Source organism: Falco biarmicus, chromosome 11, assembly GCF_023638135.1.
Source record: "Falco biarmicus isolate bFalBia1 chromosome 11, bFalBia1.pri, whole genome shotgun sequence".
Taxonomy (NCBI): Eukaryota; Metazoa; Chordata; class Aves; order Falconiformes; family Falconidae; genus Falco; species Falco biarmicus.
This window is the reverse complement of record NC_079298.1, coordinates 27,557,941-27,573,102: the sequence shown is the minus strand read 5'-3', so window position 1 is coordinate 27,573,102 and position 15,162 is coordinate 27,557,941. Positions and strand designations below refer to the sequence as shown.

Below are 15,162 nucleotides of genomic sequence, written 5' to 3'. Positions count from 1 at the left end.
CAGGCAACTCACTGAGATTTATTCATCTTTGATATTGAACAAACTATCTGAAAGCTTCGGGGATGATGTATTACCAAAAAAATGCTTTGTTCTCTTGCAAAAATAGGTGTATGAAGCTTTTGATACTGTAATCTAACAAAAAGATTGAGAAGGTTATAAAAATGAGTCTCCCAATTCTAAACACAATCAAATGTGTATTACGATGATCTCTGTTACTGTTCAGCATTGGAGTTACAACTTGGGCTCTGCTCATGCATTTTTTCAGCGTGCCTGAGTTGGGGGCCAGAAAGTGCTGACCTGACCTCAGTGAAAGTGTTTCTAAAGTTAATGCTAGCAATTCAAGTGAGTTTAGAGCTTAGGCATGAGCCACTCTGGCAGTTCAGTGGGTAGTATCTTACCAATTACCTCCCATAATTTAGTCTTGTTCATCACTTACCCGTTACCTTAGGAAAGGGACCTGCTGTCTTCTCAAAGCGAGAGACTGCACCTATTCTTATGTGGATAATAATTTTGGTAATTAACAGCAAGAGAATTGAGTGTTGGTAATTTCCTAGTAGGTGTATAAAAATCGATTCTAAGTAGGTTTGGAAAATATTTTTTACTAGGGAATAGTAATCTGGAGAAGCAACAAAAAAAAAACAAAACACAAGTGAGCACCTGCTCAGTCAGGTTTCAGAACACATTTCCAGTGTGTTGGATGATTAAAAAGGTATCAAGTACAAATGTGTAGTTAAGCCACCAGCTGTAGTATTGTGGCAGATAATTCCCAAGAGAAGATGGGTTTTTTGGTGTCGTCTTTAATACTCAGATTTCTTACGCTTGTCTTTTATGTTGAGGTAGTGATGGAGTAGGTCACGTAAACTATTATTTATAATCATACAGTAATTTCTGTTGAGTTTTAACTCTTGAGCACATGGCTTTTATTATACTTACTGAATCGATGGTTCCTGGAAATGCAAGCATATATTTTATAAACTTTCTGTAAGCTGTCTTTTATTCCCGTACTCTCTGTACATATGTAAACATTTCCTTCAGTGTTTTCTTTACAACAGTCGTCATCTTTACTGTGCCATGTGAATCTGCCCATGGACACTTCTTCCTTCAGCAAATTCCAATAATAAGCTATTTCATGTTCTGTCCTGGAGAAGTGCGTTCAAAAACATTCAGATTTTTACAGTAAATAAAACTGAGGCTGTTTTCTAAAAGATACGTAACTGAAGCACAGCCGAATGGTGCCTTAATGGCTGTAACACAGGTTTCTAGCTGAAATGGAGAGAAACTGTCAATAAACTAGTGTTGAAATTAATTCTTAAACACAGAAACATTTAAAGCTAGAAGTGGAATTGAGAATGCCTGTTGTCAGCCAAATCTGAGATGTCTCAAATACAGTGGTGAAATCATTAGGCTCTGTAGAGCAGCAGTATTACTTCTTGTCTGATTTGGCAGAGTCCCTGTTTCCATTTAAAATGGTTAAAGTGCTTGATTCCTCATATTTACAAATTAAATATAAAATGTGACTTTTCAGATTGCTTGAAGGTTTATTGACCTTTTCCACATGCTGCCTTAAAACATGTTTGGGTGTTGTGTTGTGTCCTGTCCCGTCGTCCCCCCCCCCCCCCCCCCCCCCCCCGCTGTTTTCTCATTGGCTATAAGATGTTAGCAAAACCTTGTATTTTCACATTGACTGAATAATGACCTCTTCCTCATTTAATTTTTCATTCCTTTTTCTATTTTTCCAGCAATAGGAAGTGCAGTCTGCCTGTTTAAGCGCATTCAAATTGGGCTTAGTGTTCAAATAGAAATAGATTTAAAAGAACAAATAGAAATATTGCAAACAACTTGACTGAAAATGTAGTAAATGTTTAAAAAGCACCATCTGTAGTACAATGAAGAGAAATTTTACCAATTATCTAGCATACTATGTTTCTAAAATGGAGCACCGGTACTCATGATAACTTTTGCAGTTAAGTGAAACATAGAGTTTCTTTTTATCATGAGTTTTGGAAATGAAATGTCAGTGGCAAAAGGTGTTAGTAGTGCAGCTGGGTGGTTCTGAATAGAATATTAGGAGAACGTGGGTCTGAGCTCTGCTCTTTTACTGGCCCGGCAGGTGACACTGGCTACATCAGCTTCTCTTCCTGTGACATAGTTTTAGTTCTGTAAAATGCATGACTTAGTTGTCTTTCCTTTTGACAAAATCCACTGAGATTCATCGGTAAAAAGGCTTACACTACTCTCACATTAATGATGCCAATTTTGAGAAATGCTCAGTGTATTTTATTTTATTATCTCCATAAAGAAGAGACTCTTGAAATGGAATTGCATTTTTTTAAGGTGGGGGGCTGCAAAATAAAAGATCTGTAACTCATTTGAGGTGGTTGCATCCTAAGCATTTATTTTTTTCACATGGAGATTACATAAGACAGGAGGATCACATGATCCTTATTTTCTGAGCAATTTATCTGTCAGCGAAGCTATTTAGGAAAAAAAGAAAAAGTCCAAAATTGTAGTATTGTATGTTGTCGTCACCAGATGAATCATTGGTATTGTAAAATCACCATCATCCAAAAAAAACAAAACCTCACTCAAAAACCTTTTTGGCCCAAAACTCTAGCTTTCTTGAGAAAACTTAATTCTGGTGGTTCTAATAGCAAAAACTCTCAAATTTGCTCCAGGAGGCAATCACTGCTTAGTGCCCACGCTTCCCCGTGTTACCCTTGATCACTAAAATGATGTTACAGCCATTTAGCAGTCTGTGATCTGGCTCCACATCTGCAAATGTATCTAATAAGGTCGGCAAGGAGTGCATGAATGTATACGAACAGCTTAGGCTGTAGTTAGGAGGGGCAGAGGACCTTTTAAAAAATGTGACTCTGTTTAGTATAAGAGTTTAGAAAATATTTTTCTTACTTTTTTGTTGTTCTGAATGAGTCATGATGGAAGCTTGGCATAGTGAAAATGAGATGGCTTCAGTGAGTGCTACTAGTAATGCAAAGGTCTGATAAAGTTGGTTTTCTGGCTGACTACATCAAATAAGTTGCTTTCGTCTACTGAATGTTTTGGGTTTTTTTCCCCCAAGGTTTGTACCATCAGATGAAAAAAAGAAGCAAGGCTGTCAACGGGAGAATGAAACCCTAATACAGAGAAGGAAGGACCAGATGCAGCCTGGGGGAACTACAGTCAGCGTTACTGTACCTTACCGAGTCGTAGACCAACCTCTGAAACTTATGCCACAAGACTGGTAAAATACATTTCCCTTTTACAAAATCACTGAACTAGGAGAAAGCAAAATTTGGAGGGACCAATACAATGCTACTAAATTCACTAAAAAGTGAAGATACGGACTTGATGGTTAACTGTACAGGGGTCTTCAGCTGAAAATAATATGCAACTAAACTTATTTAAATGGTCTTCAGAAATTACAACGCTACTTTTAAACAGTATGAGCAGCACAATTAATTTCATTAGGTTTACATTAAACGTTCCACAGATTTGAATAGGAATATTCTTACTAGTTTTATCATTCATGATGCTGTAGTGTGCAAGTCACTGAAACATGATCTGAGAGAAAAAGACTTCTTTCTTGCCTGCTTTCTGAGTGAGAGTCTATTGGGAAGATACATTTGCAGGCCTTCAGCATCTGGCATTCTAACTTTTGTAATAGTTTAAGAAAGGAAGAAAGAAAGAAAATCCAACAGACGGTAAAGACTGAACTGTGATTTCGGTGTTGAATCAGATTCATTGAATTGGATTCAATGATGGGAGCTTACTTGTGAAGGGGGAGCCCCAGTCTGTGAAAGGGCATCATAGATAGCTTTTTACTTAAAAAAAACCAAAAAACAAAAAACCAAAACAAACCTGGAAACAGATTATTTAGTCTGTAGCCCATTCTTCAATGCTATGAAAACATATTTCTCTTTGAGCAGGAAAATTCTGGAGAGACATCTTTTTGTTGTTGTAATGGATTAGGTAACATTTTTACTTCTTCCTTACAAGTGTGAAGATTTTAGACACACACAGCGACATTCTTGGTGGTTTTGTAACTTTCAAATTAGATTTTAATGGAGAGGAGTACTTTGAAAAAGTCCTGTTCTAAATTAATTGTTCTCTGTATTGAGAACTTGAGCTCATCAGAAATCTGTGGGTTTGAAATGCTGAATATCAAATAGCACTTAAAATGTTTAATGCTTAAACATTTAAGAACTGTCTAAAGTGGTTCCTAAAGTGCTTCTGACCAAGGAGATGAAGTAGCGTGGGTTTTTTTAGCTTGTTTTTATCCAAGGGAGAATCAGGTATTAGTATCTTAAAATTAATGTGTTGCTGTGGGGTTTTTTCTCAGTTAGCAATTACAAACCCCGCAACATCATTTTAAATGTCAAAGCTTTAGCCTGTTACCTTTTAAAAGAAAAAAAAAAAATAAAAACCAACCAAAACTCCACCTTGATTAATCTTTTCCATTTGGGTTTTGGTAGAGTTTATAATGAATTAAATTTGGGGATGAGATTAGGGGAGGTAATTTGTTGTCATTGGTAGGAAACATGGTTGGATTATGTAAATGTTCAAGACAAAGATAGGCCGTATGTGGAAAGTCATTTGTTCTCAAAGGTTGGGGTTTTTTTAATTTTATTTATGTAAAAGCTTCATCTTAATCACAAATTTATTTTGTTAGACTGCAGGTGATGGTTACACACCCTTACAATAAATGATGCACTTTGCAGAAATTTGGCAGCTGTCTCTTCTAATACATTTTTTGAATAGGAGTTACCTATTCCGAATAAAGGCTTTTAAATTGATAGGTCTCAGTTTACAGTGTTGTTCATAGAAGATTATCTCTAAGATGTTGAAGCACTTTTAAAAAGCAAAGTAATAATGGCCAGGAGTAAACACTGTTTGCTTATAAATGTAACACGAGAAACTGAGCTGCATTCTGCAAAGGGACAGAGCTTAAAGTCCAGGAAAATCACATGAAATATTTTTGTTTTGGCTTAACAGAGAAAAAGCAGTTGTGCTGGAGGTGTGGTTATTAAATGTGCTCTACTGCTGTTCCTTAGCATAGCTTTTTATTCTAGTAATATTGCATGTTTAAGAATGCTTGTAATTTAAATGTTCAAGGTCTTCAAGATGTCCATGTCTCCCTGTCTTCGTAGGGACCGTGTGGTGGCAGTATTTGTACAGGGTCCTGCTTGGCAGTTCAAAGGCTGGCCTTGGCTCTTGCCTGACGGATCTCCTGTTGATATATTTGCAAAAAGTAAGGGGTTGTTTTGTGTTTTTTTTAAGTGGTTTGGGGTTTTTTTTTCCGTCTGGATTTTTTTGTGGGGTGTTTACGACAAAACACTGCCGAAGTGCTGTTGGACTTGGGTGGCTGAGAAGACAGGGGCTTAGATCTTTGCACAGATGGCAGATATTAATGTGCCCTCTGCAGTTCTTTTGTTCTGACCTGTGGAAGCTCACGGAAATCTTCTCAGAGCTGTCATCTTTACAAGAGGTTCAGAAATAGCTAGTGTATAAATTTACTTCCCAAGCTTCAAAAAAAAAAAAAAAAAAAAAAAAAAAAAAGGCAATGTATATTATAACACTTCACAGCTAACAGGTTTACAGGCTGTCTTCAGATTTTATTAATACTGTGAACAGAGGATTAATCACCTAGTAATTCACTAAGAAATTTTTACAAATATCATATGCTGTCTGAAAAAATGGGAAATTTTTAGTAACGTACAAATGCTTTTTAAGTTGTGAGCTAGGTGTTACCACTGAGTTAGATCTGACCAGGTTTTTGAGTTATCACAATGATGCCCAGTATGCTTGCAGACACACTGCACTTTTCTCACACAGTTCCCTCTGCTGATGGTAAGGTGTGCATTAATATCTAAAGGAACTGTCAGTTTCTGATCTCTGTTGCTTCATTGTGAAGTTGCCTTAGAAAATAGACCTTTTTAAAGTGTCCAGTGGTTTCTGAGCTACAGATTTTAAAAACAAAACCAACAAACCAACACGTACACACAAAAAGAAAAGAAAAGAGAAAAAAACAAACAAAAAAACCCCAACAAACCAACCAAACAAAAAAACCCCAAACAAACCAAAAAACATCTTAGTTCAGTCTGTCATTTTCCAGTTAGTGTGATAAGGAAATAAGTTTGATCAGGTTTTATGTGTGCAAATATTTGGTATATGAAGCAGAAGTTGGAAGGAGAATGCTAGTTTGATAAGAAGCAAAAAAGGAAGAGTTGGGCAGATGGCTAAGGATGTGTCTGTGAACATTGAATTGGAATTAGTTGCTTAAGCAGGGATTGAGCATGAACAGGGAGGGAGTGAAAGAGCCAGAAAGTCAATGTAAAGGAAAAAGTTTAACAAAAGAGACCAATGAAAGGAGAAAATATCACTTCAAAATGACTATCTAGAGCAAATGAAAACTGTGAAATGCAAACCCAAGAAAAATGCTGTTAAATACTTAAGGTCTAGCTAGTAGTTGCATGCTAGTTTCTATTAATTTTAACATTATGTACATATAAATGTATAGAGGGCTACAGGAATTGCTATGACATCCTTTGACGTTATTGGAGTCTTCGCTGTGCTAAAAGATCAAAATCATAGATACATAGTTCAGACTGAAGTGTACAAATTCTTAAGCTTTTCAGGTGAAAGAAGGATATCTGTTCTTACTTGTCCATGAAATGAACCTTTTTTAATTTTAGAAATGCATTCTGTTGTTTCAAAGTAAGGTATTGTAAAAAACGTTTTCCTGATAAGAGTATCTGTAGGGCTTTTTCTAATGACTGTCCTTACCCCTCAAAATAAAAGCAGTGTAGATGGCGAGAGCACCGGCAATGTCCGTCTGGTTGTATGTGTTTACCTTTTCCTGAAGCAACCGCTTTGCCACTGTTTATAGTCTTCAGTATCCTTTGTAAATAGGGTTTCTGGGATCTGAACAGTTCATTGTTTCATCTGCAGTTTGTATTTCTTCATGTAAGTCATGGGGTCCGTAGTGATTAACAAATACTCAAAGCTTATCATTGTCATTTTTGAGAACAAGCAGGTAGCTTGCCATAAAAAATTCCTCGATGAAATTTGTATTGGACCAGAGCCTGTCAAATTTGTTTTATTTGTTCACTTACTATGTCACGTAGCATTTTGTTAGTTGAGCCTCTAAAATTGTTCTCCTTAGTTTCCTTTACACGTGGTCTGCGTGCTTAATGTTCATGTAGCAAACGACCTTATTTCTTGCATCTGCAAGTGAATGTTTGAGATGAAATTTTGCATGATGTCACTTTAATGAAGAAATATTTAATTTTGAATACCATTTTAAAGGTCTTGCTCCTAGACCACATTAACACACTCTAACACGAATTTGTTTCGGATTCAGAAGTGGATTGTGTTCTGCTCAATATCGTTTAACCTTAATGGACAGGCTCTGTCAAGTGTTGATTAAGCTTTCGGTAAATACATAGCCCCGGTATATCTTTTTGCTCTCTCTGGAGTTATTTTAAAACATGCAGCATTTTGTAGCAAAGATAATGTATATGTTTTCTTAGTATTAATTCACAAAGCTTGGGAATTCATCTGACAGTGGTACAAGCCAGATGATCACTTTAATTTGTTAACTGGGGAAGAAAAAAGCTAATATCAGATACCAATCTTCTAGAAAGCTCCTAGATATATAATTTTATAGATCGACATGTATCTGGAAAAGGGGACACATGATTATTACATATTATAGCCATTTGGCTACAATTGAACGTGAATTTTGTGGAAAAAAAAAATGAAGAGAGTGGTACCAGAAAAAGATATGACCATAGCATTAAAAATAACTAGTTTCCACAAGCATGGTCAAATTCTTCTGCTTTACTTCTCCAATAATTTCCAAAGTAGGAAATGCATCACATTGGCTTCCAGATAGGAATTGTACAAGACTCAAATATTTTGCATTGCATTATGTCAGAACTACGATCTGGCTAAGGAAATCAAGAAGAGTCGTAAGAATATTTTAATACTCACTATGTTAATGCTTAGGCTTCACATAACTCACATGTGACAAAACTTCCCAAGAGTGAAATAACTGTTAGTATTTTACCATTTTTAACTGAGTACTAAATCAAGGGAAATTGGCAGTAACTAAGTTTCTCAGAAATGCTTTATGTAGCATTTGGGAGTAACGCTGGTGCTCTACTATCAGTCTTCTACACACACTTTCAGGAAATAGCCAGGCTTCCTCCTCAATGGTCTCAGAAATGCTTGGGGTTTCAATTCTTGGTCAGTTCAAAGATTTTTCAGAAAGAGCATCTTTCTTTGCCAGAGAAAACGTACCTGAATTGGCAATGGGTTTCTGCTATTCTCCTGGAATCTATGCATCTAAAAGTAGGGGCTGCCCTTTACTTAAGCCTGTAATAGTGTGAGAGTCTGATAGTGGCCGCTGACCAATTTATTTAGGGTCTTGGTGCACTTTATTAACTAGTTGACTTTCTGGGGAGATGGGCTAGTTAGTTTTGTTCTTAGGCTCTGTTCTGAAAAAGAGACACGTCATGGGACTTGTCTTTGACTAATAATGAAACCCTGGAAAGTCATCATGTTTGTACACTAAATGTTCTCCTGTTTCCTGTAGTTAAAGCTTTTCATCTCAAATATGATGAAGTACGTCTGGATCCAAATGTACAGAAATGGGATGTAACAGTGTTAGAACTAAGCTACCACAAAAGACACTTGGACAGGCCAGTATTTCTACGCTTCTGGGAAACATTGGACAGGTATGTTGCCTGTTGAAAGTCCTTTATGCTCAGGCTTTTACAATGTTTGGTGGGAATGAAAAGTGATGGCAACAAGGGAATTGTATACAACTTGGCTAAAACATTGTTCAGATGTCTTAAAAATACTGCTTGTTTAGATTTTTCCTGATGATAGTTAAATATATACCACTATTTTATTACAGACTATAAATAATCTCCATAGTATAATACGCATGGATTTAAGGAAGGGTAGTTACCATCAATCATCTATTAGTACCATGATTCCCCACCTCCCTTTATTATAGGGAGAAGGAAAAGAATGGAGAGCAAGCTAGGTGGTGTAGAGTTTTCCTTTGTTCCCCCAGCTCTCTCCTTGGACTGCATCTCTGAGCTTACAAGCTCTCCTCCTTTCACTTTCCACCTCGCTAGATGATAGTCTGGAAAAAGTGAGAAACTACCTGAGGATCAAGAGCCACAAAACATTATCTTAGCCCAATGCCCTTGAGTTCGCAGCACTGGGTAGAAGAGGAAGTCAAAAAAGATAAGGCACGCGTAATGAGTTTTCGACTGGGGGTTCTTCTGTATCTTAGGGGCCTTCCGAGTACTTAGCCCCACCTTCTGTGAGAAGTGAGGGATGGAGGAGCACGAGCAGCATTGCTTCTGCCTCTGTGTGGTTCAGAGCCTGTCTGAATAGGAAGTTCATTGCAATACCTTTTTCATGTTGCAGAGAAGGAACTTTCTTATCATGAAGCAGTTGGAGAAATATTGAGGGAAGGGAGAAGCCCATGCATTTCATGAATGTTTAATCTTTTCATGTTGATTGCACAGCAAACTGCTTGAACGATTAAGCGAACTTCAAAAAGAAAAATCCTATGGGAATTGCCAAAATAATTCCAAGCATCAGACTTCTGTGGCTTCTTATTTATAATTCTCAGCTAAACTAAATATCTGAATTCTCAGAATGAACTAGTTATCTTTAACAACAGCCTTTCAATATTAGAAGTTATGTGATGCCTTAGAAAACTTGAATTTTCATTGAAGCAAAGATTTTAGCTGACTTCCCAGTATTTGTGGGACAAATATTGTGCATAATACAGAACTGTATGGCATATAAGACATTGTATCTCTTTGGCAACTTGCAAATTCTATAAGATTTTTATTTTTTTTTTAACAAAGTCTGTGTGTGTTACTCTGGAGAGTAAAATTCCTTACTACCAAAAGAGTGGTAATGTTGTTTTCTGGGTTTGTTGTGTTTTTTGTTTTGTTTTGTTTTTTTTTTTCAGGTATATGGTAAAGCACAAATCTCACTTGAGATTCTGAAACCTTCAGCTGCCATTTATTTCCTGAAGTATGGATTGAGAAAACATGAAAGGGGCTCCAGTTTGGAGACCAGAGCTCGCACTATGTCAAGAACTTTACAAATGAGGAAGGGTCACAGTTTAAACTTTTTATAAAATCTTGTTTGGATGCTTCGTGCTATGGCAGGTTGATACCTGTTGTTATTCAGAAGCAAAGGGGTTTTGCTTAAAACTATTTTTTTAATGTTGTTAGCCTTCTAGTCTGCAATCCAAATTGTATATTTTGATAGCAGCAGTTTCTTCTCTGTTTTGTTAAATTAGCCACATTTTTAAATAATGTGTTTTGTTCCTTATTAGAAAATAGATTGATCTTCACTGCAGGTTACAAATGTGTGTATGCGTGTGCGCATGTGCGCACGTGTGTGTGTATATATGTGTGTGTGTGTCTATATATATCTAATGTATAAAAAAAAAAATTATAGACACACTTATGCACACATAGATGTTACCAGGCTTTCTAAACCACTTAGCTTCTGAGCTTAGTTTTGGTTTTCTTTGCTTATTGTTTCACTTACTGAAAATATTTTGTTGTGAATGATATTACATTTTAGTCAATAGGACTTGCAAACTGAGCAAAGTGAAAATTGTTTTGGATAAAATGAAAATGTCAACCTGTATATGTATATTCTGTCAGTCTTTGTTGAAAAAGGGAAGATGAAAAACTAAGAAACACTTTTTTTGGATTTGTAATGTCCCAGTTTACTAGATCTTTAAACTTTATTATAGGAATATCTTCAAGTCATGTTAACTTTAAATTGCCATTCTCTACACAGGTCTCTTTATTTAAACTGAAGGTGTGCATGTGTACATTCCCATCTATCAAAATACCTTTACATATGAGTCTAAATGTTACCTAGATTAAACAATGAATAGAGAAGGAGAGTTTGGATTTTTTTTTTTTGTCCTGAAATGGCTGCCACAAGGAATGAATAATTTTAACTTCTCTGCATTTATACCTCTAATACCACATCTAATATTATTTTCTTGTGACAAAAATAGCCTAGGCTATGTCTACAAGAGTTGTAATGTTCTGAGACGAGTGGCTGATATGGCCTCCTAACAGTCCTGCATTGGAATGGAAAATGAGCCTCCTCCAATTACCAAAGAACAGATTTGCTTGATCTGCAGTATAACTGAGGCCAGAAGACCCTGATATTTGTATGAAATTTATGGTATCTCTGTATCTGTTTAATAACATTAAATTGATATTGCATTACCAGTGGATGTAGAGAATGATCAAATACTGTAACACCCGCATGGATTTTTTTTTTTTTCTGGGATAGAAAATACATGTTTATATTCCTGTTCTTGAAATTCCAAACCATGTTTTTTAATATACTTTACATTTAAGGTTTAACAAAAGTAAAATGTTCTACCTATTCTTCATTAGTTTTGCTTTTTATTTGATGTTACCTTCATTTTTGATAAAAACAGAAGGCACATACCCTTAGGAGGTTTTTAAAACAAGGTCTTAAATTTATGAGGACTGTGAGGTCGGACTTGTTATTATGTTTTCATCCCTGCTATCTTGAGACTACTATTTTTAAATGGTCTTAATGGAAACATAAAAGAGAACCCCAAACCGCCAAACAAAAAAACCCTGGTGACTCCAGTCTTTGAGGAAGCTGACACTGGGTTTTTGAACGGATTCTGGGAAGTGACTGAGAAGAGCAGGCAATACAGAACTACTAGAAGGTCTCCTGTTTGTGTGGGCTTTGGTCAGTACCAAATGACTATTTTTTCCCAATACTTCAGCTTATTATAAATGTATCCATGTCATACATGAGTGAGCTAAAACATTCAATGCTTTGTTTTAACCCGTGCTGTAATTAGAAAAGCTGTAATGGTTGTCAACACAGCAATTGCTACCATGAGGAACTGGTTCCATTTGGGGTTCATTACTGCTTGAAACAGTGGGATATCATGTATGTTTTTTTTAACTTTCAAGGACTTCCAGTTAGAAATGTAATTTTTTTCAGATTTAATCAGTACTTCATGGCCCGTGCAGTTTCAAAGAGACTTCTACAGTGGGCAGCAAACTTAAAAAGCAAATTCTGAAGAATTGTGTGGTTCACGTGCGCCATGATATACGGACTATATAGTGGCCTTAAAATTTGGCAAGGTCCAGTTATCTCTTTTCTCCTGTATTTCACTTGTGTTTTAAAAGCATGTGTAATCCCAGGTCCGATATTGTATACAGGAAATGGCTTGATTAAGGTGTAAATTCATGTATATATTGGGAGCAACTTCTCTGAAAGTAGTGCAGTTACGTGAAAGCGAAACTGGCAGAAGAACAAAATCCATGAAATCTTTGTATGAACTGTGCCACTTTTTATGGATTGAGCATAGACCTTTAACATCTTGGAATTTTGTGCTTGCAAGCAGTTTACAACACAAGTTGTAAAATATGTATTTGTGAAGGAGTTGGCACCTGATCATGCATATTTTTGTTAGTCATAAAAGTAGTGATGTTTATAAAATGAGCCATTTTGCAATCAGATTCCTGCTGACATTATTGGAAGTTTAATTAGGTTGTCAGAATAGCATTCCTGCTGCCTTTATAAATAACTGCACATAGATTACGAAACTACTTGGACTTAAAAATTTAGCCTTACAGCAGCATTTTGTAACACAGCTGGAATTTTAGACACTTACGTTATGCTTAATTTATCTACAAGTTAATGTAGAGTAATAAAGAAAACCGATACTAAGAACTGAGGAAGCTGGAGGATCAGACATCTGTTTTAGTGAGCCACAGTCTTATTGTTGAGCAAATTTGACGCACTACTTAGCAGTGTATAAAGTGTGTAAATTGTACTCAATTAAAACGTATAACTAAAACTGAGCTACTTTACTGACTGTAGTTTATTGAACAGTAGAATGTTACTAGCATGGGAATCAGATACCAAACTGGCTGTTTCTATTAAACATCTTCAGTGTCGTAACTCTACACTGTTTCATAAGTGCAAGATGAAGGAGACGAAACAAGATAAAACGAGATGAAAACGGGTTTTGAAGTCTGCTGTTGGGCTCCCATACTGTCAGCAGGTGATTATTGCTTTTAGTAGCAAGGTTATAGTAGCCAGTAGATATATCTGAAGTAACGGGTTTATGTTAAAAACTAAAATACCTATGATTTATAGTATTTGAGCTTTCTGAACGCTACCCTGAACAAAGCAGACAAAGGGGGAACTCCTTGTAAGGTGAAGTAGGGCAGCTGCCGGGACTTGCATACCTGCAGAAACTGTCGATCAGCATCCGCAACTGAGCTCAGCTATTTAGTTATTACCTGGAAATTTGTGTAGCAGGAAAGTTTCACAAATGGGTACTAAAGTCAGTGCTTGAGCTAGGTGATTTATAGAACTGTTCTGCTATGTTGTAAACCTTTTTATTTCTGAATACGGAAGAAAATGTAGATAGCAGATTGTGTGTTAAGTTGCCCTTGATCATAAGTTGAACTACTATGTTCCATTTGACAGAGTAAGCCTTTATCAGAACAGCAAATTTGGTTTTGGCTTTCATTTGATATGCAATCGGTATGTAAAATATTACCATTCTCTGCAGGGACCTGCAAAACTAAGTTTTATTAGTACAGCTTTCATTCTTTTGCTGGTGAAATATGCACTTTGTTGCTAATTCTTGCAAACCATATACGAATAAGAAAAAGCTGGTCAAAATTAATGGCTTAGTGATTTTAAAATTTAATGTCATGAATGCATGTTAATTCAAAAGCCATAACTAATGCCAAGTACTTTATTAGAGCAGTGTGCTTATGAAAAATTAAAATCCCTGCCTGAAGAAACTGTTGGCCAAGTAGGTTACAGTTCAGCTAATCCGAGGAAAAATGTGCCACAACCTGGAATCTCTGAATGTCATATTCAGAGCTGCTTGTGTGTTATTTAACTGACTTCTTTTTTTTTTTTTTTTTTTTTTTTCTTAAGAGTAATGGCAGGTTTGCTTTTGTTCTCTGAACAGTTACATACTTCAGTAGTAATTGTGTAGTTACCTTCTTTGGTTTGGTTTTATCCTGAGCCTGTTAACACGATACAACAGTTCTGAGGCGGTGATTGAAAACAGATCACTTGGGTATGAAGTATGTTTCAGTGGAGTTCATGCACTTGACAAAGATAAAGGTGGCTTTTTAATGGAACTGTGATCCAGTGGGTGACATAGAGCCCGTTGTTCAGCTGTCATTGACTTGTCTGTAAATTATTCTTCTCAGTGGTGATGCTATTGTAGAGGGCAAGTTTGAAAATAACGATGTAGTCCCGAAAAATTCATTGGTAGGTGGTACACAGCAACAGGCCATGCATCCAGACTGGTGTACTGTGTTAATTTTTCTTTAAACAAAAATTTTATAATTTTTTAATAAGAATGCAAATGCAAAGAACAATCTCAAATGTCTGAAACTTTAGTGCAGAGACTAGTTCACGTGTAAAACTGAAAGATATGAGATGGTACATAAAATATGTAAGAAAAGCATCTTGGTTTATGGTTTTTATTTGCATCTGTGAATTCTTTTGCTTTAGTTTGTTTGATTTCAATTTCAGAAAAACTACTTATTTGCTTTGCAAGGTTCCTGCATGTGTCACTGAAAACTGTCAGAGGTAAATCTTCAGCTGTGGTTGCTTGAAGGTTTAGTTAAAAGAGTTTGTAGGTCATGAATTCTGGCCTATCTGTCAGTGGGCCCAGATTTTGACAGTAGTCTTGAAGGTTCAGGTTAAAACCTTACAAGATTCTGATGGGGATGCCACTGTTGAATGAAAGGAGAAGACAAACCTTTCATGAGGTTAAACCTTTAAACTCTCACATAACTCATAAATCTGTTTAATGACAACTTTCAATAAATTTTTGGATATGCCTTGCCACTTGACCTATTATTTAAGATCTGGACTATGTTATTGGTGTTTTTATGGAGTTAATAGTTTAGTACCAGCTCAACTGCAACTTTTGAAAATTCTTAGCAAAAATATATTGAAGACTTTACAGGGGCATGTGTTTCGAAATACAATAATCAACTAAGCTGTGAAAGAAGAAACAAAAAAAGCATGTTTCTCTTGTTCCTATCAGTCAAGACCAACCCTGTA

The 15,162-nt window shown here is 36.1% G+C and overlaps 1 protein-coding gene across 1 annotated transcript in view; it reads left to right on the top strand.

Moving 5' to 3' along the window:
* The window catches only part of CDC73 (cell division cycle 73), a 112,780-nt gene extending 98,226 nt beyond the window's left edge, over positions 1-14,554 (top strand). The window contains exons 14-17 of the mRNA XM_056355954.1: positions 3,080-3,241; positions 5,148-5,248; positions 8,597-8,738; positions 10,001-14,554. Coding sequence (XP_056211929.1) covers positions 3,080-3,241; positions 5,148-5,248; positions 8,597-8,738; positions 10,001-10,037 — 442 coding nt within the window. The 3' untranslated portion in view covers positions 10,038-14,554. The remainder of the gene's footprint in view (positions 1-3,079; positions 3,242-5,147; positions 5,249-8,596; positions 8,739-10,000) is intronic.
* Positions 14,555-15,162: the final 608 nt, after the last annotated feature.